We start from the raw sequence: 24,955 nt of genomic DNA, 5'->3' as shown, positions 1-24,955 counted from the left end.
CGCGCCACATTCGAAATGGCTGAGGTGAAGCTCTCTTGCGGAGAATACAGCATTTTCAATAACTCTTCCTCAAGAGCGAAATCCAACGTCTGGGAGGCTTTTGGTGTCATCCTAGATGGAGAAAATAACCAACATCCCACGCTTTTTGAGCCAAATATGCAACTGCGTGTGTTAATAATTGCACGTTTTCACCGCTCATATGCGGGTTCGGGTCGGGTCGCGGATCTTGTGCCGGCGCCGGTCAGGTCGGGTTGCGGAACTAATCGGCGATATGTGCGGGTAGGGGACGGGTTCGGTATTGCACGTCGCGGGTGCGGGGCGGGAGCGTGTCTTGATAATCAGACCCGTGCAGGACTGCCATAGCATCTTATCGTGTCAGTCACGTTCTTGCGAAACACATGAAGTCTTTCAAAGAAGGCGAAGTTGTGAAAGAAGCGCTTTTGGGGGACAGTAAAAATAACAGTAGCATTTCAACAGGTTTTTGATATAATAAAAACTCAAGTTAGATACCGTTATTAATCAGCTGTACATTTTAGTTTGTTTGAAATTATTCATTTTAATTATTGTACAAAATGGTATAAGAATGCAAACATTAAGATCTGTTCTGTTTAAATTGATTATAGTCTATTATCAATTCAGGTTAAGAAACTAGTGTTGCTTGCATCCTATTTTAAAGGAATTTCTTTTTATACTCTACTAAAATTCAACAAAAAAAGGGTTTGATTCTATTAATTTTGTCTTTTTTATTGCACTTTGGCAGCAGATTCCTGTGTAGCTTCAGATCTTAGTTGTCTTATTAGTACGCCTAATTTATACTTTTGTAGCAACACTATTTTTATAGAATGGCAAAGAAAGGGTTCAGAGTATTTTCTTTTTTCCCTGTGTCATGTGTGGCAGCACTGTTCAATGTTTCTTGAAAACATTACCCACTGTAGTATGTGACGTCTGAATAAACTCCAACTATGTATCAACAACACTATTGTGTAGCTTCAGGTTAAATACTTGTATGTGTGTAGATTAGAAAGAGGTAAGATAAAGGATCTGCAGTATTTTATGAAGTATTCATCGTACGAAGGTCAGTTTTATACAAGTAGAAGTTTGTATTTACCTGGTAGTAAGCTGTCAGTAATGGCTACGACTCTCTATTTGGACTGGTAGATCTCGGCAGACTGGCAACTTTAAAAGTAGCTCTCGGTTCAAAAAAGGTTGGGCACCCCTGGTCTATACGATAGAAGAAAGTAGCAGATACAACCCGAACCGTCTCCATGTAAACGGGGCCTGAGACTAGTAAAAATAAACTTAGTAAACAATAAAGTGTCAGCTCATTGTTTATTCTGGTGAGTGCCGGCTGGTACATTGTACTGACTTGCAAATGCTAATCTTAATGCAAAATTTAATTACAGAAATGTTTGCCTCTCGAGAAAATGGGTGACCTATTGTTGAAAATGTGCTACAAAGTGGAAGAGAGGGAGAGAGCTAAACTGCATTAGAATGGGAAAGACAAATTAAAGGTGGGACGGGTGCAAATGAGGACAATGTAGTGTTGATAATGGAGAAAACACATTTGAATATTTATTTATTTTTACCATTTTTAAACTCAAATATAGTACAACACCACTTGTAGACTTCTCATCATGTTTTATGAGCTCGACTGCACTTTATTGATTGTTCAAAATATTCGCTAGACCAGCTTGAGTTACACACACACAGCTTTCCAACTATATAGCCATCAGTGAGGGAGTGTGTTTGCTGCATCGTGTTCAGATCATTAGCGTGTTATTGCTCTGGAAAATACTTTAAAAGTTTGCCTTTCAATCTTTGGTAGACTGTCCTTTTTTGAATATTGATGCGCTCAAAATATGCTTGGGTTGCAGCTCATGAACCGAATAAAAGGTGTGTGTAAAAAAACAATTAACGTTTGAGGTTCAGCGTGTGTGGTTATCTGTATTTGTGTGTGCGTGTGTGTGTGTGTGTGTGTGTGTGTGTGTGTGTGTGTGTGTGTGTGTGTGCAATCTAGTTCAAAATGCTTGCATGAAGAACGCAAATGCTTGTAACTTACCAACATAGAGATGAATCATATTGCTAAGCTGCTCCTCATCAAAAAACGTACAAAAACAGGTATTCACCCAACTATCACTCCAGGACACACAACAGCAACATAATAAAAACATCTTAAAAGGCTACTCATACAAGGGGTCATCCATTCCACCCAATATTTAGAGATCTATTTCCAGTTATACACTAAAGCGGGTATTTAGCTGACATTTAAATTCATTTGAAAGATTTGATTTGTCCACACCCTTAGACTACTAAAGAGCGTGTGTTCCTCACAAACATTCTAAAATGACACCTGAGCTCTGTGAAGTGCCCCGATAAACATTCCTGTTGTCATCTTGCAATATACTAATTTATAGAAATAGTTAAACATTACATGTCATTTGGTAGACGCTTTTATCCAGCGACTTACTTATTGAGTACTGTGGACAATGTGGACAATCCCCACAGGAGCAATCTGGGGTAAAGTGTCTTGCCCAGGGACTCAACGACATGCTGACTGCAGTGGGACTCAAACTTGCTATCCCCTGATTTAAAGTTCATCACACTATCCACTGAGCCACAGTTATCACCGCAATAAGCCCTATTTAATTTAGTCTTAATTTACATTATTTAATTTCATATTCTGTTCTTATACATATCCCACATTCTATTGACATTTATATAGACTTGTTTCTACTTTTTATTTTGTATTTTATTATATATGTTGCATTGTTGGAGGCGCTCAGTTCAGAATAACTTCATTTCCATTTCTACACTGTACTGTAGCTTTGCGCATATGAAAATAAAACCTTTGAATATTGTGAATTTGAGTGCATGGCACACCTGAGGTCTGTCATCCAGTGCTTTGTGACACAGTTGTTAACAGTGCTTCTCTTCTAACAGTACACCAGCGTAATCTGACTATTTGTTGCCAGGATTATTTAGGACTGTATTTAACAGATTCTAAACTCACTGTTGTTCTCTCTCTTTTTTGTCATTCCAGCTTTCCTTTGCAGCAACAACTCCAGTCCTGGCAGATAAGAAAAAGTACCCAAACTTCTTCCGCACCGTCCCGTCAGACAACGCCGTGAACCCTGCGGTGGTGAAGTTCCTCACCTTCTACAACTGGAGCCGTGTGGGGACGCTCACTCAGGATGTACAGAGGTTCTCCGAGGTCAGTGTCTCTCGTCCATTCTTTAAAAATACTATATTTCGATATGTAAACTGTGGCAAAAGTTGCCATGGAAACCTGTGGTTACATACTGAGCTGTTACAGAGAGCTTGCACAGGAAATGAGAGCCAGTTCTGTGATGTATTCTGAAATATTGAGCTCGCTCTCTATCACAAGGCACAGCAACCTCAGTTTTTCTGTAATAATTAAATATAAAATATAGTGCCAGGTTAACCTTAATTTTTCTTCTTTTTCCCAAAAATATAATTGCACATCATTAATAAATAAACACAAGTTTCGCCTCATTCAGGTTAGTCGTGGCGTACCTTAAAACAGACCATAAATTAACCTTTGTTTACCTTGCCTGCATAGTAACAGTTGCGTACATCTCTTTTTACTTTTTGAAAGCCGATATATACATTCCACAGTGGTCATGTACACACAGACCTGTCAGTGAACCGTGTCAGGGGGACATTTATTTTGGACTAATCTTTGCTATCACAACACACAATCACAAAGCTTTAAAGTCAGTTTAATAATCCCAGCCTTCCCCTGCCACTTGTCCTCTCTTGAAGATAATGGGTAACATGTCACTATTAATAAACACTCTCAGTCAGGTTTTTTTTTATCTTGTTGATGGAGGGACTACGAGTAGTATCAATACTGAACACTGATTGCTATTTTGTTTTCTTAAAATCATAATTCAGATGTTGCCAACATTTGAGTGGGTGGGAATCAATTCGATTTCAAGCTATTCTCCACTATTTGACTAAAGTCATATTTTTCCACCCACTTAAAACTCTTTGGATGGATTCTCCATGACTTGCATAAAATGGATAGATTAACATTTTGAAACTAAAACTGGAGCCTAATTCTAACAGTAACCATATGTTAACTTTTTTTTACAAGTAAAATCGATAAGAACAGATGTTAGAGTACACCATGTGTAATGGAAATGTCTGCATCAAGCACAACTCAGCGCACTGTGGAAATACAAAGAACTTTATCTGTAAGTAAAAACCTTTGTGACGTTGTTGGCACTGAAATACATTTTAAAGCTTGCAGACTTATTTAGAAAATTGCTGTAAATCAGATTGAAGCCAGGAACAGGAGTCGACACATTTGCATTCTCCAAGGAGAAATCCTTTCCCTGCTAGTGTCGAGTAGCTTTTTACAACAAAATCAATAGGAGAATCGATATAACAGCCAATGCCAAACCATGTTGTAAAGAAAATTGATATTAACGAATGAGAAAAACATATTCCTGTTTGGGAAAGGGTTGCATGTTAGCGATAAATACACATCTGTCACGCGTTTGACGACTCATGGGACCAACCTTATATTACATCACCGTCACAGGAACACTCAGTTAAAAAAAGCCTTGTCAGAGGTATTGAAAGCAAGAATTTAAGAGACCCATTGTGAGTTCTTGCCTCGAGGCCCTGGTTGAAAACAATCTGCTCAGCAGCTGGAGGGGGTGTATAAGAAGTCTCACTGCAAATCTCAGAGAGCCCAAATCCCTTTATCTCTCCCCTCCTGAAAGCGCCGAGGGGCTTAGGACGAGAGGGGGACAGGCGGCCCGATTCAATCAACCTGCCACAAAATTGGCCTCTAATCCTGATTTACAAATATGCAAGCATCGCTGCCATACTTTATGATTTGTACAATCCTCCGTCAAGTTCAGAGCATGTCGGTTTTCGGTACATCTGGAACTCACGGTAGCATGTGGAATACAAGTGGCTGATGAGATGCTTACTGCTGTTTGGATACTGCCAAAGCATAGAACAAACATAACAAAGGAATGCATCATGAGTACTTTTGTTACCTTTTTATTGAGTTGAAATTATTCCATTAACAGATGATTTTGGTTTTGTTCAAAATATCTTGTTGAACTTGTCTCTCACTCTGACTGACAGATACTCCAGAGAGAAGCCACCTGGAACAGCTACTATACTTAAACACAGAGGGATATGCGGCAGTGCAGTTTCCTAGGGATACAAGGTTAATGTTATCTAACAATTGTTAGTGATTCAGTCAGTGGCAATCACACACACACTTATAATATGGTGTCCCCTAGGACTTTAACCTGTAAGCTAAAGCCAGATCGCACTTCTATTTTTAGGAGCAATTGAGCACACCAACACATCCTATTTGAGGAGGGACATGTTTTGGGGGGTTTGGTTTATTACATTGAGAGATGAGAATAAATATCTGTAAGGTGTTTGCCAGTGTGTCTGTACACACACCCACACACACACAGCAATCAACATTATTGAGATTGCCAGACAAACAGGGCTCATCGGGAACAGAGCAGTCATGACAGAGAACAAGATTAGGACTCTGCCTGGATTGCTCTAAGCAAAACTGTTTAATCACACCATGCTTAACGATGGATTTAGAAGAAGTTACGATCACAGCAATCTTGCTAACAAAGTGAAAATGTGTTTGTCCTAGATGGTGCATTTTACACGTACATTTCTTTAGCCATCAGCTGCTGTTTACTACAAATAAGCAGGCAATGTCATAGATTTCCCTGCAGAGTGACTCATTCATGCCATTGTACAGGGCATGTAAGGCCATGAGAGGAAGCCATTCAAGAGCTTGTCATCAGGCTGTGGTACAACCGTTTGTCACGCTAGTTTGTGTAAGCACATGACTGGCATTACAGCCTGAACTCTGGGATTTACATGGAGATTTATACACGGATGTGGCACACACTGTTTGAGGGACACTGCCTCTTTTGTAAATTGCATGACATTGCAGCGTTACATCCTCGGTTTTGACTTTTTTTACATGTTTTGAAAAGGTACTACAGTCTACTGAGAAGCACCTGCAAACACTCTATCATGTACGACACTAACAAACACACACAAACACACACACACTCAGCCACACAAAGTCCCTTTGTTCTGTGGGCATGCCTAATGATGTGTTAATGATCGGAGGTTAAACCACCGCAGCCTGTTTGCCTCAAAGTGTAATACTGGCACCGTCTGAATCATCACAAGCTACTCACTGACTCTGCAACAGGGAACTCCGTTCACGTCTGTGTGTGTGTGTGTGTCTGTGTGTCTGTGTGTGTGTGTGTGTGTGTGTGTGTGTGTGTGTGTGTGTGTGTGTGTGTGTGTGTGTGTGTGTGTGTGTGTGTCTGTGTGTCTGTGTGTCTGTGTGTCTGTGTGTCTGTGTGTGTGTGTGTGTGTGTGTGTGTGTGTGTGTGTGTGTGTGTGTGTGTGTGTGTGTGTGTGTGTGTGTGTTTGTGTGTGTGTGTGTGTGTGTGTGTGTGTCTGTTTTATAGCAGATCAAATTTGTCAATCTACAGAATAGTTATTAACAACTATTTAAAAGGTAATCATATGTTTACATCCTTTGTCAAGCAAAAAACTAAAAATCTCTTTGACTATTCTAGAAACAAATCATGCCATTTTATAACATTTTAACACGCACTTTCTATAATTTAACAATTATTTGGGAAACTAATCATAGGATTGATGGATTAAAAATGAAAATAATGCTTAGTTGCATCCTTCCAAAATATGCAATTAGGTGTAGAGGGAATATTTTATGACCTATCAAACTGTATAATGATGACACAAGCACTGCTGTACTACCAATGCATATTAATAACAACCAAGGAACTGATGACGCTGCTTTTACTTTCCCTATACAATGAATGTAGTCATGCTTCTTTGTCACGGTCAGTGGAAAGGAAGACTGTATCCACGGGCAGCGAAGATGTGGGATAATACTTCATTCTGTCGTTTACACCCCAAATAGTCACGGGGCATCCCTCAACTACAGGGTCCCAATTCATCTTCATTTTTGCTTGTGTGTAACTGTGCTCATACAGTATGCAGAAAAAAAGATTCTGCATTTAAACACGATCAGATTTTATTAAAGTTCTTCATAGGAACAGATGCATTCTAGAAATCATACTGAGTGCATCTGACATTTTTTGTCATTTTTGTCCATCATGTCTTGGTGTGTTCTTACATAATGACGTGTGTTACATGTGCACTCGTGGCCAGCAGAGCAGTAGGATTATTTCTCTGCTGTATTTGCTGCTGGGGATTCCCCGGCCGCTCAGACAATAGAGGATGTTTTTGTTATGGGGGAAAAAGCTGCTAACTTTTTTCCCCCTCCTTCTTCACCTCAATCCATCCGTCCCTCCACCCCTCGCTCTATTTAACAAACTTAGTCCACCAAAATACGGATGCATCTTCCATCTCAGTGGAAGAAAATGCAAAGTCAAACCAATAAATATCCTCTTGTGACGAGGGCTTTTTCTCGAAGAGGCGAATGGCTTACTATGTGCTGTTGTACTGTATATAATAATAATAGATTTATTTTGTTAGCTATTTTAGAGGTGCTCAAAGACGCTTTACAGATACAGTATAGTGAAAATGTATATATATGTTTGTTTGTATCTGATGGCAGTATTTTATTCCACCCAGCTGTGTGCTCGGTCCAACGCTCCTCCTCCAACACCAAACTCCCCTGCTGCAATGCCTGTCTTGCCTCTCGTTTCCACTTAGCATGGAAGCAGCCAAGCTTTAGATCAACGCTCTACACAACACGACTTTGTACCTTGTCCAGACCACCACACCAATTGTTCCTGAAGAGCAAAACCTGGTTGTATTGATCCACCCCGGCCTCCCTGTTGTTTCAGCTCAGCGAGCAGTACATTGAGGGAATGTTTGTACAGGACTGAGTGATGAACAGAGTGATTGAGAGCTCCCTCCAAGGTACCAAGGGACAGGGCCATTGTGACAACAGACATTTCGAGACATAGGGGAAATAAAGTTGGGTTGTTTAGTTACATTGATTTTTACAAGGCAGCTAACTTCTAGTTGATTACACAAAGTATGTATAATGTAACAGCAGTAGCAAAAGAAACAGCTGTGATGTTGAAATGATTGAAGATGCTTCCAGCTAACCGAGAATACCTTTTGTAAATATCCTCACACTTTGGTATTCTGTTTGTGAAGTGGTTCTCCACCTGATATCTATCTTTTGAATATGAAACACTTTACCTATAGGCTTAAAAGATGGAAGCTTAAATATCTTCAATTACAGTAAACAAGGATTGTATTTAAAATGAATATCAATATACCTAAACATTAACAGAACAACACAGTCTAAAAATGTCCATAGCAACGTTTAAACTACTCCCTGAGAATAATCAACTTATAGTATACTTATTCAGTATTATTCCACATATTTCCTACAAATCTATACAAATGTTGCAAGTCTGGATGTTGGTCACCATATAAATGACATACAATACAATACAATACATTGATAAAACTGCACTGGAAGCAACATAAATCTGTATCACTCAAGGAATGTGTGTTTACATTCCATTCATTACCAAGGCAGTCCCCATTTTGCACTCGTAGCAATGTAGAACACATGAATATGCATACAACCTATGGCACATACTGTATGCACAGTTTCGGACGAATGTAGGGTAAAAACACAGGGTCTTCATCTGTTAGCTGTTGCATATTGTCTCTGCCAGCCGGGCTTGGCAGACCCATATGAGCTCTGATGTCTCAACATGACCCCTGATGCCAAGCCTTCAGGCAGGGGCGGAGAGGCCGATGGCTTCGGGGCATGGCCGGAGGACATCAGAATAATTTGGCCAGAGAGAAAGAACGAGATGTTCCCTGTGAACCCCAATATGCAAACTGTGGGTCTTCTTTACAGCAGACATGTTGACACAGCTGTAACATAAAAATAATAGCAGAATTTCAGTCTGATGCTCCCATGCCAGAGCCTTTATACTGTGCATTCTGTCTCACTGCCTGACTGGAAGACCTGGAACAGAACCATCATTAATATTATTAGTTACACCTGTGCTTTTCCTGCTTAAAATGTATACGGGGAAAAAAGACAGTTTCTGAAATGGTATCCTTGAGAGAGGAAGCCAGAGGGATGAATCATAGTGTTTGTGTGTGTGTGTGTGTGTGTGTGTGTGTGTGTGTGTGTGTGTGTGTGTGTGTGTGTGTGTGTGTGTGTGTGTGTGTGTGTGTGTGTGTGTGTGTGTGTGTGTGTGTGTGTGTGTGTGTGTGTGTGTGTGTGTGTGTGTGTGTGTGTGTGTGTGTGTGTGTGAGGGTCAAGAGGAGAGATGCAGAATGATAAACCACCTCAAGCTCGCCATCACAGCGGTGTTCCCACTCCATCCTCTGACTTCCTTGATCCCATTACCCACCATTCTGCTGAATCGATACATCAGAGCAGACATACAGCTCCTGCAGATGCATCTACACTATTGCACAAATGTCTGCTGTTTGGTCAATATTTGAACAAGCAGTTGGGATCATTAAAAGCAACTATGTAGTCTTTGTCACTCTGAAAAACGAAAAAACAAATGGACATCACAGAGACAGGTGTATATCGGATATTGTGAATGTTAGAACTCGACATTTAACAGAGTGAGCTGAAATCAGGATATTGACGGTTTTGATGTCTCAAAAGCCGATATGTTTCTGACATGCTCTCACGCCAAGACACATGTTTGACTATTTACAGAACATCATGCAGACAACAGCTCAGAACATGAGAGCCTGCAACATCTGTATTGCTGAAATACTGTTTATTCTTTATTGTTTAAAAATGTAATATCTGAAAACTGGAAGTATTATTATTAAGGAGTGTATGGTTAACTGACAGCAGTACAATAGCTTGGTTTAATGAATGAATTTGAACATGTGTGTTTTAACAAAAATCTCTCCTTACATTTCAAGGTTATTGAGTTGAATTAAGAACAGACCAAGGAAAATGGTACATAGTCATTTATACATCATGCTCATGTGCTTTCTCCTTCTTTCTTTCTCTCCCTCTCTCTCTCCACTCTCCTTCTCTTTTAGGTGAGAAATGATCTAACAAGTGAGCTGGAGAAAGCAGACATCCAGATTGCAGATACGGAGAGTTTCTCCAACGACCCATGTGTCAATGTCAAGAAGCTCAAGGTAAGCCATCCAACCTGGGAGCCGCACAATTCTATCAGACTAAATGAAAAGGTGGAATGATTCCATTATAGTTTGAATCATTCTCAAATACAGCAAATGACTCAATTTGATCCAATTCTTTTGGTATTTGTATTTGAGTAGCGTTGGGGAGCTCTAATGAATCTGTTCTGACCAATGGATGGTTTATTGGCATCTTAAGCTGAATATCTCGATTTGTTTTCCCCCTCTCCATCTCTTTTTCCTCGTCTTCTCTGCTGTAAAATGTAAAGAAAATGAAAAATATATATCACCATCATTGGGCCAATATTGAGATGTTGACTTGTGAATCTTTACACCATTTACTTCTGGGTTTAACACGCATGGTTGATCAGGATTGCTTTAATGAAGCAAAAAATGGATCAAATTCAGATGTAAATGCAGTCAAGTGTGATGGCAAATGTATCCAAAATATCTCTAAAGGCAACCAGAGATGCTTCTGGCCTCTGTTGTGTAAGCACAGTGAGTCAGTGCCACATAAGTTTACAGTATAAACATTGTCAGTGGAAGTAAATCAAATACATGACCATGTGCCTGGTGAGCTCAACCAGTAAAATAGAAACTGTCAGATGTTATAAAAGCAGAAGGAATAAAGAAAAGGTCTGATATATGAGTGGAAGATATGACGTACTGTATGTGTCATGGAGCAGGTTGAACACATGTCATGATGAGACAGAGGGATAGAGAAGGAACAGTTAGATAAGCTGTCTTTTGTTAAATATATGTGTGACGATCCAAGTTGAGGGCTGATATTGTAAGCTGATACCATCCTTCCTTGATCAACTCTAAATATGCAAAACACAGTGTCGCCTCGAAAGCTTTTCAGAGCGTTTTGATGGGGGGGGTCCTCGGACACCCTAATGGTCTTTGTCCGCTCATCTCGAAACAGCAGTTTGCCGTCCCCCCGACAACCACGTAATATGACGAGGTAGAGGGTGACACAGATTTTATTGTGAAAGCTTTTTTTTGTTTGTAGTGCACTGTTATGTGTCATTGTGTATCTGCGACTGTGTTGGGAATAAGGGGGCCATGTGGGATCCACAAATAGAGCACTTACAGCTGCGATCCAGCTGGAATATTCAAAAAGCAGACAGGCATGGAGCTGAAGCAACCTTCTACATCTCACTGTCGCTTCCTACCTTTATTTAACCTCATCTCTTGTTCTCTGTCCCGAGTTCCCTGTTTGTTACTGGACAGACTGACAAAACACATCCATAAACAAAGGCAGGCTTACAAACACCCCACTCTCACACACACAAACTCCAACAATCACTTACATATAATCATGCTTAACATCTTCAAATTAAACATAAAATAAGCTGAAATGTTATACAGTGTAGACCGGTGATTTTTAAAGTTTTTGTGACTGAAAGACAATTCAGGTCGCTTGCATTCAATGGAGGGCCACATGAGATAAAATGGCCTGAAATCTAAATTAGGTCGAAAACACTTAATTATTTATTATGGTTTAATTATTTATCATGCATTCGGAACTCTTGCCATTCAGATATGACGTAGAAGGGCATGGTCCATTTCTTTTAAAACATTTCTGCCTTACTGATGCAGCTACTTTTGAATGACAAAGGGCCATCCAAACATGTATAGCCTTCTATTTCATGTGTTGATAAGTAGATTTCAGTGTTTCTCTTGGGTTGTGAATGTATGTGTGGCACCCACAGCTACAAGCCCTAAAGCCTGTGCTATAGCTGCCATACTTTGGCTGTGATTATATTGTAGAATACTAGAATCCCAGTTGTACCCAAAACATTGCTTTGATAACAAATGATTCTACATTGTTTTTTTGGTTTCAAAACACAGAGGATTGGCTCAAGACAAATGGTTTGCACTGATATTATCATTATAGGTTTGTCCATTTCATATGGTTTGCTATTGATAATATCATCAGCGGCTGCGCTTCCTGTAATCTGCTGCTCCTTTCCAACTGATAAAGCACCTCTGCTTGTCCAAATCCCCAAATAGCACCAAGTTCCAGCAAGAGTCTCGCACTGTGGACTCAGAGCACACAGACTTTTATTCTGAAGGCCTGATAATTACAGTTCAAATAATAATGCAATATTAGTGATCATAATATTATGTAGAACATTCAATGCTCAACTAGTGATCACACAAATGGCAAGCGGCCACACACACACACACACACACACACACACACACACACACACACACACACACACACACACACACACACACACACACACACACACACACACACACACACACACACACACACACACACACACACACACACTCACACTCACACTCACACTCACACTCACACTCACACACAGACACACATCTTTCCTGCAAGATCATGCACTTGATCACATCTGCACACTTGCTGCACAGTAATCATCAGAAACACACAGGGGGATGGGGATTGTGGGTAGAGGCAACACGTTGACAAGTCTACAAATCATGTCTCCCACAAGCTCATAAAAAAGGCCATCAATAATACAGTGTGTATGTGTGTGTGCCTAATAAGCCTTAACAGTGCCTGATTGGGCTTATAAGGAACATTAATGCTCAAACCATTATCACGTATAAATCACTTTGATGAAGTTTCAAACACCCCTGTCTTGGTTAAGAAGCTGTCAAGGCTGCCCATAACACTACCCTCGATAACAATTATTTTCATAGTTATAGAAAAGCTCAAAAAATGAGGATAGTTTGGGGTTCTGTAGTGACCCGGTCTGTCTATAATGGACAAACTCATTCATGCCCTTGACTGCAACGACACAGTCAGACAGGCCAGAATTTATACTGAGGCTGTAGTCCTTGGCCATAGCTAGAGCCATTTGGGTTAAGTGCCTTTCCTTCAAGGAAGGACATTGAGTAACAACTGACACACACACACTTGTACACTGACACACACACACACACACACACACACACACACACACACACACACACACACACACACACACACACACACACACACACACACACACACACACACACACACACACACACACACACACACACACAATAGTGATACAATAAATGAAATAACGCAAGAGTGCACCCCAGAAAAGTTCAGAGTTGTTACCTGTCCTCCTGGCACATCTATTGTGATGGTGCCAGAGAAGGGGAACAACAATAAGCGTTTCATACAAAAGGCCACTTACATTTCCCAGCATGCTGTCTGGCTGTGATGAGAAACCATCAAAGAAGCTTTTGATTCGGCTACTCGGCTTTCTAAAAACTCTCAACCTCTTTAATATTTAGAGAACATATACAGATGATTTTGTGATAGAAATAATCTTAGATCTTATGTAAAATATCAGGACAGATATTGCATTAGCAACTAAATATAAAGACTGATAGGAGGGAAACACACAGTATATCCTTTGTCTTTGTCATGACAAAGTCAATTTGCAACATATGTTCCTCATATTATCCATATAGTGGATAGATAGGCAAGATATTATCCATGTATCTATCAGCTTTCCAACTAATTTGAATCGATCTAATTTCCATACATCTATCCACTATATGAAATGTATTGGCTGTGCGGTACAGTAGCTCCTTGATGTCTAATTGCCTTGAGTAATTGGAGCTTAGGGTTAGGGTTAGGGTTAGGTGACAGTGATTGGTTGCTTACTCTGATCTGTGGATACATGACATATGGTAAGGCTGCCTGGGGGAAGAGGACTTCATGAACTGTATTCGTAATAGTTTCTCATTATCAAGAATAAAGGCAGGAAACTAGTAGGTTCAGTGACATTAGAGCTTGTGTGTTTGTCACTTGTTTTGTATTTTCTAAAGCTGCCTATGTAATTGAAATGTAAAAAGCCCCTGCTCTTACAGTTTCAGTGTTGTTAGGTAAGGTATAGCAGTTTCCTGATCAATAAAAGACAGAACCAAACATTTAAAAAAACTGCATGTAGCTCTAAAAAAAAACACAACATAGAAAACACACTTAATATTAGGTATGCTTCCCTAGAAACAACTGTTGGTGAAGAAAAAACATAATTAATCAAATACATTGACAGCTTCAGCCCTTTAGATTTCCTTCATATTGCTCAGTGACCTTCTCCATTTATTGTCTGGACTGTCAGGGTTAGGTAAGGGCCCTACAGTATGTTCGACTTTTCCCCATGCATCACACACTACCTCCAGCCATGTTGACCAGACATATATTCATCAAAACTCTGTCAGTGGTATTGGATTTGATTTGGGGCAATAACGTATTGTGTGTGTTATCCATGTGTGTCTGCAGGCCTGTGCTTGTGTTTCTAAAGTTTTATACATAAGCGTGTGCGCACTAAATAACAGACCGTTGGCCCCGGAGCCTGATCTTTTTTCCCACCATGCTGCACTCTGAATTATTTACAGAGTCACTCACTGGGCCTTGTGCTCTGAATCTCTATGTAAATGTGTGCTCTTGAGCCCGGTTGGCATTGAAGGCAGTTCTGCCCGCTGACACTAATGTCTTTGTTGTTATGGATTGATACTTTGCGACTTGATATTGCTTTAGCCTCTCAGCCACCCAGACTGTGTAGCTACTGATGAGATAGACTTAGGGAAGAAAATACAGTACACAAACGCACACAACTGATTATATTTCCATTTGTAAAGAGTGATGTCCCAGAGTGCTGAAAAAAGGCATCACAAACAAGGAAACTTATCAAAACAACCTATCACAAATATACTGTATGGTGACACCTACTGTATCACATAAAACGGCTTGCCCTGTCGCGGTAACTCATATTTAATGTAACATGTTGTGAGCATGTGTGTTTATAATGAATCATGATGTTTCATTCTTTTTTCCCCCAGGACAACGATGTGAGAATCATCATTGGCCAGTTTGACGAGAATCTGGCCTCCAAAGTCTTCTGCTGTGTAAGTCTGCAGCCTTATAAGTGATAGCTTACAGATATATATTTTACACAATCAATTTCTTGCCAAGTTACAACAAGAATGCTATGCAATTTTTTATGTTTATTGCTAAACCCATGAATTCAGTATTCTTCAAGCGTTGCACTAGACCTAAACTCTCAGTTATCCCTAGTTTTACACAGCCAGCAGCTAACATTACATTGTCTCAACCCCATTTTTTTCCTACCCCTTGCCAGGCATATAACCTCAACATGTTTGGCAGTAAATACCAGTGGATTATCCCCGGCTGGTACCAGGGCAACTGGTGGGAGCAGGCCAACAGCACCAACTGCACCACCAAGAAGCTGCTCACAGCCATGGAGGGATACATCAGTGTGGACTTTGAGCCACTCAGCGCTCGCCAGATAAAGGGCATCTCAGGCAGAGTGAGTGCTACCTGATGTTATTCAGAAGAATGTTGTTGTAATGACGCATTATTCAATCTGTTTAGAGACACATTTAGTGTAAAACATTTTATCAGGCGAATATCTCACCACAACAAACCTTGATTTTGAGGTTATTTCAGAAAAACTGGGTGGTTGCCAGAATGAATGTGTACAATAAGCAGCCTGAGGTTAATAAAGTGAAATCGGAAAAATGTTTGGTTTTGTAGAAAGTCAATTCAATACATTTTTTTTTTATTGAGCTAAAACTGCATTTTCATCAACTTTGCATCTGAAATTGCTTTGAAATAATCTCTTCTACTTTACAGAAAAGTTACAATAAAAAAAAGTACATTTGAAAAATGTGAGATGAATTATTCTAAGGAAAAAGAAAATATTTAAGAAGTTTGGAGATTCTCACTTTCTCTTTTTGATCTGCTCTCTTTTCTTGCCTCTCGGTCAGACCCCGAAGGAGTATGAGAGGGAGTACAGCCGGGAGCTTCAGCAGAAAGGTGTGGAGTCCAGCAAGTTCCACGGCTTTGCCTACGATGGGATCTGGGTCATCGCTAAAACTTTAACTCGAGTGATGGAACTGCTCCGGGTAAAACAGCGGCAGAACACCTTCCACAACTTCACTGTGGATGATCGCGAAGTGGGGAAAATGGTGCTGGAAGTCATGAACGAGACCAACTTCTTTGGTGTCACGGTAGGTTATGCATCATCAGTCCAACTTGTGGACATTTGGAACACAAGGATTTTGTGTTGTTTGTGACATACAACGAGGTAGACGAACAATCACATATAAATATGCAGATACAAACATTGTTTAAAACCAAGCAGTCAAAAAACTTTAAGAAATGTTAGTTTAGCATCATTTTTTGGGGAAAGAGTCTGTGTATGCAAATACGCTATTATGTTTTCTATTATACAACACAGTATGGAGTAGGCAAATGTCAGAAGAACACACAAGGACAATAATTACTGATCTGTAATGGTGGAAGTGTGTTTGCAGAGAAGGTTACTTAGCCTTCCTCGTCTTAGTAAGAAGCCTAAAGTGGTGTCATTTGGTGCTGCCGACTCACTCCAATGCTTTCATGATTGATCCTCGTGGCTATGCTAGCTACAGTACAAGCTGTGTGTGGGCGTGTGTGTGTGTGGGTGCGCTCAATCTGACTTCCTATTGAGCTGTTAGAGGATATCTCCTGTTCCCCTGTAAAGGCCACTACATTATTGAGGGCACCATGCTGCTCTTAGCCCAGACAGCCAGTAGGCATGCAGTAAAGCAGTGCATTCCTCCTATTGTGATATAATATTCATTACTGTGTTTACCAAAAAATGGCCTGAAAAATTCAAGTAAGTAGAAATGAGAAAAAGATTGACTGTTCTGGAAAATAGCGTTCAATAAATATTCAGAAAAAAACTATTTGGATGAATCATAGACTAACGCTAAGTTGGAAGGCGAGAGAGACATGGATATAGTTAATAAGGATAGAAATACAGATTCCAATGCATTACTTTAAGCAATAGAACGAGAGAGGGAAAGAGGAAGAGAAAGAAGGCCTTGGTGAAAATCAGTCCATGCGGGTGTTATTGTGAGGTCCTATGGGGCTAATGTCCCGGGGGAACTTTATACGTGTTGCAGCACACCAGATCCTCACGGTCAGCATTGCATCTACTCTCACCTCTCTCAACACAGACCCACTCGGGGTTGCTGATCAGGAGAAGGCTGACATTGAGTCTTTCCTCAGAGACTCGGGGAAGCAAAGCAGTTCAGGAATATTGATGGCCATGTAGCATTTCACTCACGTTTCTCTCAAGGCACCCACAAAGATTATGAAGTCTGGATAGGTCAGGTTCGGTTGTTTGAACAGGCTAGCAAACTCCTTCTCTCCCTGTCAATATTGACTGTATTGACCTAAGTACTATAATAACCCTGCACTCAGATTTTTAAGAAGAAATAGAAAAAACACTCAAATCAAAAGGTAAAGCGTTCGTTATAAAGAAAAGCCCTTTTAAGAATATCAGAATCCCTTTATTAGTCCCACGGAGGGGAAATGTGTTACAGCAGTAAAAAGAGCCACAGACAGCTTAATGTTAGATATGTTAAATATGTGACATGCATTTTTTTTAGAAGTACTAAGTTATGATATAATAAAAACAAATATATAATCAAAAGTAAAAAGTTACATAACAAAAAAAAAATACACATCCTGTAACAGTTCTGAACCCAACGGAGTTATAGTAGAACATTTTATAAAAAAGTAAGTAGTTAAGTGAGGTGTTTGTACGTTGCCTTGGTTGCCTTACATTGCACGTATACAGTAGAAGCAATAGACAGTCATTACGAGGTAAGTGGTGTTTGCACTTTGTAATAGATATAGAATAGTGACAGCCGATTGCTTCCCTATTAGCCTTGCTTTCACTACGCCATTCTGTCCGTCTCAGAGACCGTACATTAACCATACATAGCATCACTGCTTACCAGAGCACTTTGCTTGGACAAAACTAAACAAAATGGCTTACAGTAGCTATCCCAAGGTAGTGGAATACGCTTAGAAACTCTACCTGAAAAAATGTGACAGGGAAAGGGCCAAGTTTTAAAAATCATTCTTTCTAGAATAGATCAGTAATTTACAAAACCTTCCGATCTATCTAATGCCATTGGGTGTTTTACTCTTGCCCTTTATCATAGCATTAAGATCAGGGTTTCTGGCGCTTTGGGATTCTTATGGTGGATTCTCAAAGCCAGGCTGCTAGCAGAGCTGTTTTGCTAATGATATATATAAGTAGATTGATCTTCTTGTTCATAGGAAGCTACAAGAGAATGTTAGGAAACAAGTGCACTGTGTTCTGTGTTCTTAATAGCTCTGACAAATTAACAACAATGACCACTTGGAGATGCTAGGGTGTGAATGATTAGATGATAACCTACATGACAAGTTGACAACCTACAAGTGGTAGAGTTTTAGAATTGAGTGATTCTGCTGTTTGATTGTTAAGTTTTACCCACAAATATAAAAGTAATGGGAAATGGATATGATGTAAATCTGCACGCTCTTATTATGCTGATTCTCTTTATGATGACATTTTGGGATGAAAGAAATCTGAACAAGAATATTGTGCATCTGGTTGACAATTAAGCTGTTTAAAGATAGCTGCGTTGCAAAATAGTTAGAAGCGTTTTTGCAACAAAACATTGACAATCTGTTGACTATTATAGCTGTTCTTTTGAGGAATTAACTGAAATCAGATCAAAAATGTTCCCTTTATGTAGCTCACACTTAGCACATAGACATCTCCACCCACGCACAACGAACAAAGACATAGGAAGGCAATTTCCCTTCCACACTACTTACATCTTTATGCTCTTTTTGTATTCAGATTTCAAAAGCAGCTACTGCACAACTTGCAAGATGTATTCGTGAATTGCAATTTTACTGGGTTTCCATTCAAATGCAGCCATGTGCAAGCACCAGTCAAATGGAATATTCCGGCTTGTTACCCTTGGTTTAAATGTTATCAGTGCATGTGTGCTTGATCATACAGGATTGTACCCTGACTTGAACCTTGTGTCTTTCCTGATGTCACGATTTCACGCAGTGTGTTTTCTCTGTAAACACACGGTCTCAGGGGACCGAACCGTGTCCATTCTACGCTGATCTCAGTCCTGCTGCTATATCTGTGCCAAGAGGCAGCTGCAGCAGCAGGAGAGTGATCACGGAGGGCTCCACTTTATTGATCTGGCTGCTGTCAGGGCTGCAGAGAAGAAGGCTGACGTTAGCTGAGAGAGACTTTCAGGGCAAAGAGAGTGCAGATGGCTGCTAGCACAGGATGATGCATGTTAGAATTCACCAGGGAGGGCTGCATGGGAAGACAGCACGTTGTGATTTGAGGTGACAACTGTGTGGGTATATGTTTGTTTTTGCTGTAAAAGAAATCTAAGGTCAGTGGCCATCAAGTACGTATCAATGTCTGTCTTGGTAATGGTAGCACAACCTCAGACTGAGGTAAAAAAGAGTGTGTTTTTCTCTGTTTATCTGTGTTTATGTGTGCATCACAGGTACATTCACTTCAACTGTGTTCCCACTTTAAACCCTTAAAGCCTGCAGGATGTCACACCTGCAGCCCGCAGACTGACATCTCATTTGACCCCAGCACAGCTGTCACTGACAGCAATCCATCTTCCACAGACAGAGTGATACCTGGCCACCTCCACAGTCAAACCTCAGAAACACACATTCACACACACAGACAGTGTTAGACTGAACGATTGCTCCATCAGCCAGCATTGTGATTCAGGTCTGAACCTCAGTTGAATACCAGACAACAAACTATAGTGTCTGTCTGGGCCAATAGACTCCAGTGAGGTTGCCTTAGCTGCAGAGGAGCATAATACCTTGTGAAAAGAGGCCTTACAGTAGGTTCTCTGAATATTGGTCAAAGGAGGTTAATTTAGTCTTTGTATCACAGACATTTATTTCCAATTAACAATGTCAAAGGCAGTGCCTCTGCATATGTTTGATATACTTTGCATATTCTCTAAACCTTGTCTGGACCAGAGAGAACAAATTGGGCGCTGTTTAAAATAGCTTCACTTTTGCTGATGTGAAAGGCAATTACAGTGGCAATGTTATTGCACAGAAAAGCATGATAGTGCAGCTACTCTAGAAACCTAGATACATACATTTACAGTCATTACGGATTCAAGTCAAGTTCCTCTATTTTAAAACCCACATTGTCTGAACCTGTTTAAACACCACAGTTATTAAGAATGACATCGATATAATGAGCTGAACCAAGGTGCACTTTCCTACTTACAATACAGATATAACTGCACAGCTTGCTGAGGGAAAAAGCAGTATGTGTCTAAGACTGGCACGTTGGGTTACGCTGTGAGCAGAGTATCGTGGTCCATCACCAGGGTAAAGGCAACACTAGAGAACCTGGGTCTCAGGAGTAGCACACACATACATCATCAGGGACACATGCACTTACATGAGCAAAATGTGACAACCTATTAAGTGCGTACACATTAACATGCTTGCACGCGCACACTCTGACAAAACATCAAAGACGCCACACAAAGACTGAGATTCAAACGGAGGGGTGGGATCGTGCTCTGCTACTTCAAAGCTTGCCATCTTTTTGAGGAAAAATTGGCTCTCCAGCTTCCTTCCACATATTCCCCTCTCAGCTGTCTTTTAATCAGCCAATGCAAATGCTCTCCCTCTCTGTCGCTCTCTGTCTATCTAAATGTCTACCTATCTATCTGTCCATCTGTCTTCCTATCTAACTGTTAACTGTCTGGCTGCCTGCTTGTCTTCCTCTCTGCTCTCACCTGTTTTGTTAGGCAGGCAGTAATATGTAAACCCAGTTAAATGTGTAATTAAGGAGCCCTGTAAGCAGATGGTGGGCTGAATTAATTGAACAGTCTTGGTAGATGAATAGGGAGACAGAGAGATACAGAGACAGAGGGAAGGAGAAAATATGACAAAGGAGAGAAAGACTGAGCAGACATGGGATAGATAAGGGGACTGAAGCCAAATTGATTTGAATATGTCTTTCGATATTGCCACAAAGTTGAATTGCTTTTGTCTACCTTGTCTGTGTTCGCCAGGCGCCGTCTGGCTTGGGATTGCTTCTCTTGTGTCTGTGGAATTTGAATCAAAGACTTGAATTGGTATTGTTTTAGGGCTGTTGTTTGACCGGCAATTGCTTTTATGGCCAGCAATGAATATTGAGAAATCACAATGGAGAATAAGATCTTACATGTAGCTAATTTCACTGCACTGCCAAGATTCCTACCTTTTCCTATGTGAGCAATCACGGTGAAGGCAGCCTTGCTGACCTGATGTTGTTCCAAAGATTTTAGCAAATGAATGGGCCCGGAGATGATTTTGTTTACCTCTATATAAACAGGTCAATTTGACCACTTCTAATCAAATGACATGCTGTTTGTGTGGGAGCCAGGACTGCTCTTCGCCTGCTAACACTCAAGCATCATGAATTCACTGGGCATACATTTACATTTATTAACTAATCTCACGCTTCATCTTCTTCAGCATGATAGAATGCTTTTCTAACTTAAAATATGTTCACTATATGTGTTTACAGTGTTCTATGTTTTATTGAAGGTATATATCGTTTATATATTTCTTCCTTTTTAGGGCCAAGTCATGTTTCGGAACGGAGAGAGAATGGGCACAATCAAATTCAACCAGTTTCAAGGTATGTCTGACACTCCTCAACTGAACCTGTCTCGATTTTCTCTTCAGGTTACACAGTCATTTTAGAACTCCTGTGTATTTTCTCATATTGATATCTGTCACACCTCCAGATGTTCCCACTTGCTCTTCATGTGACTCCACACTGGAGTAAGATAAGTGCTACAGTTAGTTTGAATCTTTTGAAAAAAAAAATTTCAATAAAACCTTTAATTGTTTAAGACATTTTGTAGGAGTATCCCAGCTTGTAAAAAGGAAAGACACTTGCAAGTTTTCTGAAACCAAAAGGCTGCCACGGTTGATACACTGGATCCTGACCAATAGGGTGTATGAAAAGCTTGCAGCAAAATCATACAGTTTACACGGGGCAAGGGAGGCTAAATGATTTGAAGAGGGAAGCCTCACATTTATCTCATTAGTTGTTTTTCTGGAGAGGGTTATTTCGCATGACTGCAAGGGTTGTTTGTCAGTAAACATAACACATTTTAGACTGTAGCTTTAGTGAGGACAATCTCCACAAGCATCTCCATGGAGTTGCATATCTTCTCTATGGAGTTGCATGTGTTCTCTGTATCTGTGTGGGTGCATGTTGGGTGAATCTAAAAGTGCAAGGCCCATGGCGCTTCACTGTGCTTGATCTCCTCTGTGGTGACGGGATATATCTGTGTGGACTGTGAAGGTTTGTAAATAAAAACATGCGTCAGTACTCTCTGTCCTCACAGCATCACCCTGAGGTTGGTTTTGAGCCAGCATGCGTTGCTAAGTGGGGAAAAAAACCCAGAGATTGAATCTTTATGCGGGGGTTTCCCAGCTCCCAGGCTCCCCGACTGTATGTAGCCACTGCATGAAGCCGTACGCTACTTTCTGACTTCCCATCTTATCTCCTCCACTGCAGAGGGACTCCATCCCCCTGGCTGCATATATCACACTGTGTGTGTGTGTGTGTGTGTGTGTGTGTGTGTGTGTGTGTGTGTGTGTGTGTGTGTGTGTGTGTGTGTGTGTGTGTGTGTGTGTGTGTGTGTGTGTGTGTGTGTGTGTGTGTGTGTGTGTGTGTGTGTGTGTGTGTGTGTGTGTGTGTGTGTGTGTGTGTGTGTGTGTGTGTGTGTGTGTGTGTGTGTGTGTGTGAGAGATAGAGGGCAGTAAAGTGCTTATAGAAAGGCTTGTATGTCACTGTGCGTGTATGCTAATGCTGTTACAGCCCAGGCTCATTGGGTGAGACTAAAAAGCAAACCACATATTTATAGTCATTTAAATATTGTGTGTTCAACAGAAGACATAATGAATAAAATGTATGAATAATTCGGTAGTGCGAAAGTAGGAGTTTGTATTGTTGCATAGTATAGGGAAGACGAGAAGTTACACAAACAGAATTGAACCATCAGGGTAGTGGGTGGTGAGTGAGACAGACACTGTGTTCCACTTCCATATGAGTTAGCAATTGTACACACTGCACATTTATACCATTAATCATCCTGTTTTTGCTGTAAATAAACAACTTATCAGTGCCTTGCAACAACAGAACTGACATTAATTAAACTGTTGGTGGAAGAACAGAATCAATTAAACTTCATAAGAAACAGTCTTCCAAAGACTGCTCAACTTTTTATTTTTTAAAGTCATCCCCTCAAGCACAACCACTATTAAATTCATTTTTTTTCACAGCTGTGAGTAGCACTTCTCTTCCGTTTTGAAATGCATAATTGGACAAGTATATGCAGCAGCTCAAAAAATCAATCATCCAAAGTTTTCTTTGTGATTTCGTGAAATATTGTGATACACGCTTGAGATGGAAAACCTGCTCATGTGCTATTGAACTGAGACACAGCTGCAGAAAGATGGACTGAGCTGCCATCTGAAATACGTTGAGTCCGACTGACACAGGAGCATGACCCTGCTTTGTTTACCTGTAAGTCACCTGTAGTAATGAAACAAAACAGCAGGAGGAGTGTGCTTGTGTGAGAGAAAGACACAGGGAGAGTTTAGTCTAAATTAGGGTCTGGCCGCTTTGGATAAGCAAGGAGGAAATGTTACCATGATTAAAATGTGTGTTAGGGCTTGATTTTAAGAGATTGAATCATAGCCACACTTTAATTTACTAATTTATTAGACACACTTAAGTCTTTCAATCTTTAGTTTCTCTTTCTCTGCTCCCGGTCCCTCTCTTCACTCCATCACCAACGCTTTCCCCGACTAAATCCTCCCCCTTGTGACAGCTATCGCTCACTATCAAGCTCCACCCCTCCTTAACTTCATCACTTCTTCCTCACTTGTCAAGTATGGGGAATTTGTCAATTTTTGAGCCTGAGCTGGATGGAGAGGAGAGCAGGGACAGCCCAAGCTAGAATATTTCAAAAGGCAGTGATCCTCAACATGACCCTATCATCTGTCCTCAGCCTCTGATCCTCCATTTCACCCTGTCAGGCGTTCTTAGTCAGGGCCTCCATGGCTCTTTATTCCCCCTGTCTCTCATGGGGATGAGAGACAACTCACTACCAGAGGCCTTGATCTCAGCCGCAGTCCCACTGAATACAGATTTTAAATCAACGCACTAAAAGGCGCGTCGATAAGGAAACATGGCATTTGTCGTTCTGTAAAAGAGGAACATTTCAATGATATATTTGTCAATAAGGTGAGGTTGTGATATGTGTACGTAAAAGGTTAGGATTCGTTGGGATCTTTAGAGATAAATGATAGGATTTACTATCTACAACACCCCTCAAGTAAGTATTAATATACAGCTTTTTTTACTCATTACTGTAGGAAGTTCAAATAGCAACATCCTCTCTGCTGTCGGTTTCCCTGCAGGTGATAGTCTTCTCACAGCTTTTCAATGGAAATAGCTCCCAAGAATATCATTGAACTGCACCACCAATGCTTTTAAATGAAGCAGCAAATTATTTCCATGTTAGAATTTCACAGATCTGACATGAAACAAAATAATTTGAACTTGATCAAAGACAAGCTAATGTGAGCCGCATACAGGAAAGAAATGAATTCAATCACATTTACAAACACTTCTGCAAAGACGGGTCAGAATGTGGTGATAAAACATATCTGGCTTTCAGCATTAGAGAGTTATACTATTAATGAGGTCTGGGAATCACAACCTTGACATATGAGCTTTTAAACCAGCATGTGTCTCCGCTCCAGACAGTTATTAAATAGCAGATGCATCAAAAAACAACCTATCAAGGCAAAAGCTAAATCAATTCACTCCAGTACTGTGTTCTT

At 40.4% G+C, this 24,955-nt stretch overlaps 1 protein-coding gene across 1 annotated transcript in view; it reads left to right on the top strand.

The window, feature by feature from the left end:
- gabbr2 (gamma-aminobutyric acid (GABA) B receptor, 2) overlaps positions 1 to 24,955 on the top strand; it is a 166,655-nt gene that overhangs the window by 85,751 nt on the left and 55,949 nt on the right. The window contains 6 exon segments of the mRNA XM_079655037.1: positions 3,041 to 3,211; positions 10,078 to 10,179; positions 15,016 to 15,081; positions 15,315 to 15,503; positions 15,964 to 16,206; positions 21,668 to 21,728. Of these exon segments, the coding sequence (XP_079511163.1) occupies positions 3,041 to 3,211; positions 10,078 to 10,179; positions 15,016 to 15,081; positions 15,315 to 15,503; positions 15,964 to 16,206; positions 21,668 to 21,728 (832 nt within the window).

The sequence above is a fragment of the Notothenia rossii genome (assembly GCF_949606895.1).
Source record: "Notothenia rossii genome assembly, chromosome: 10".
In the NCBI taxonomy this organism is placed as follows: Eukaryota; Metazoa; Chordata; class Actinopteri; order Perciformes; family Nototheniidae; genus Notothenia; species Notothenia rossii.
This window is presented reverse-complemented; position numbering and strand designations above follow the sequence as displayed.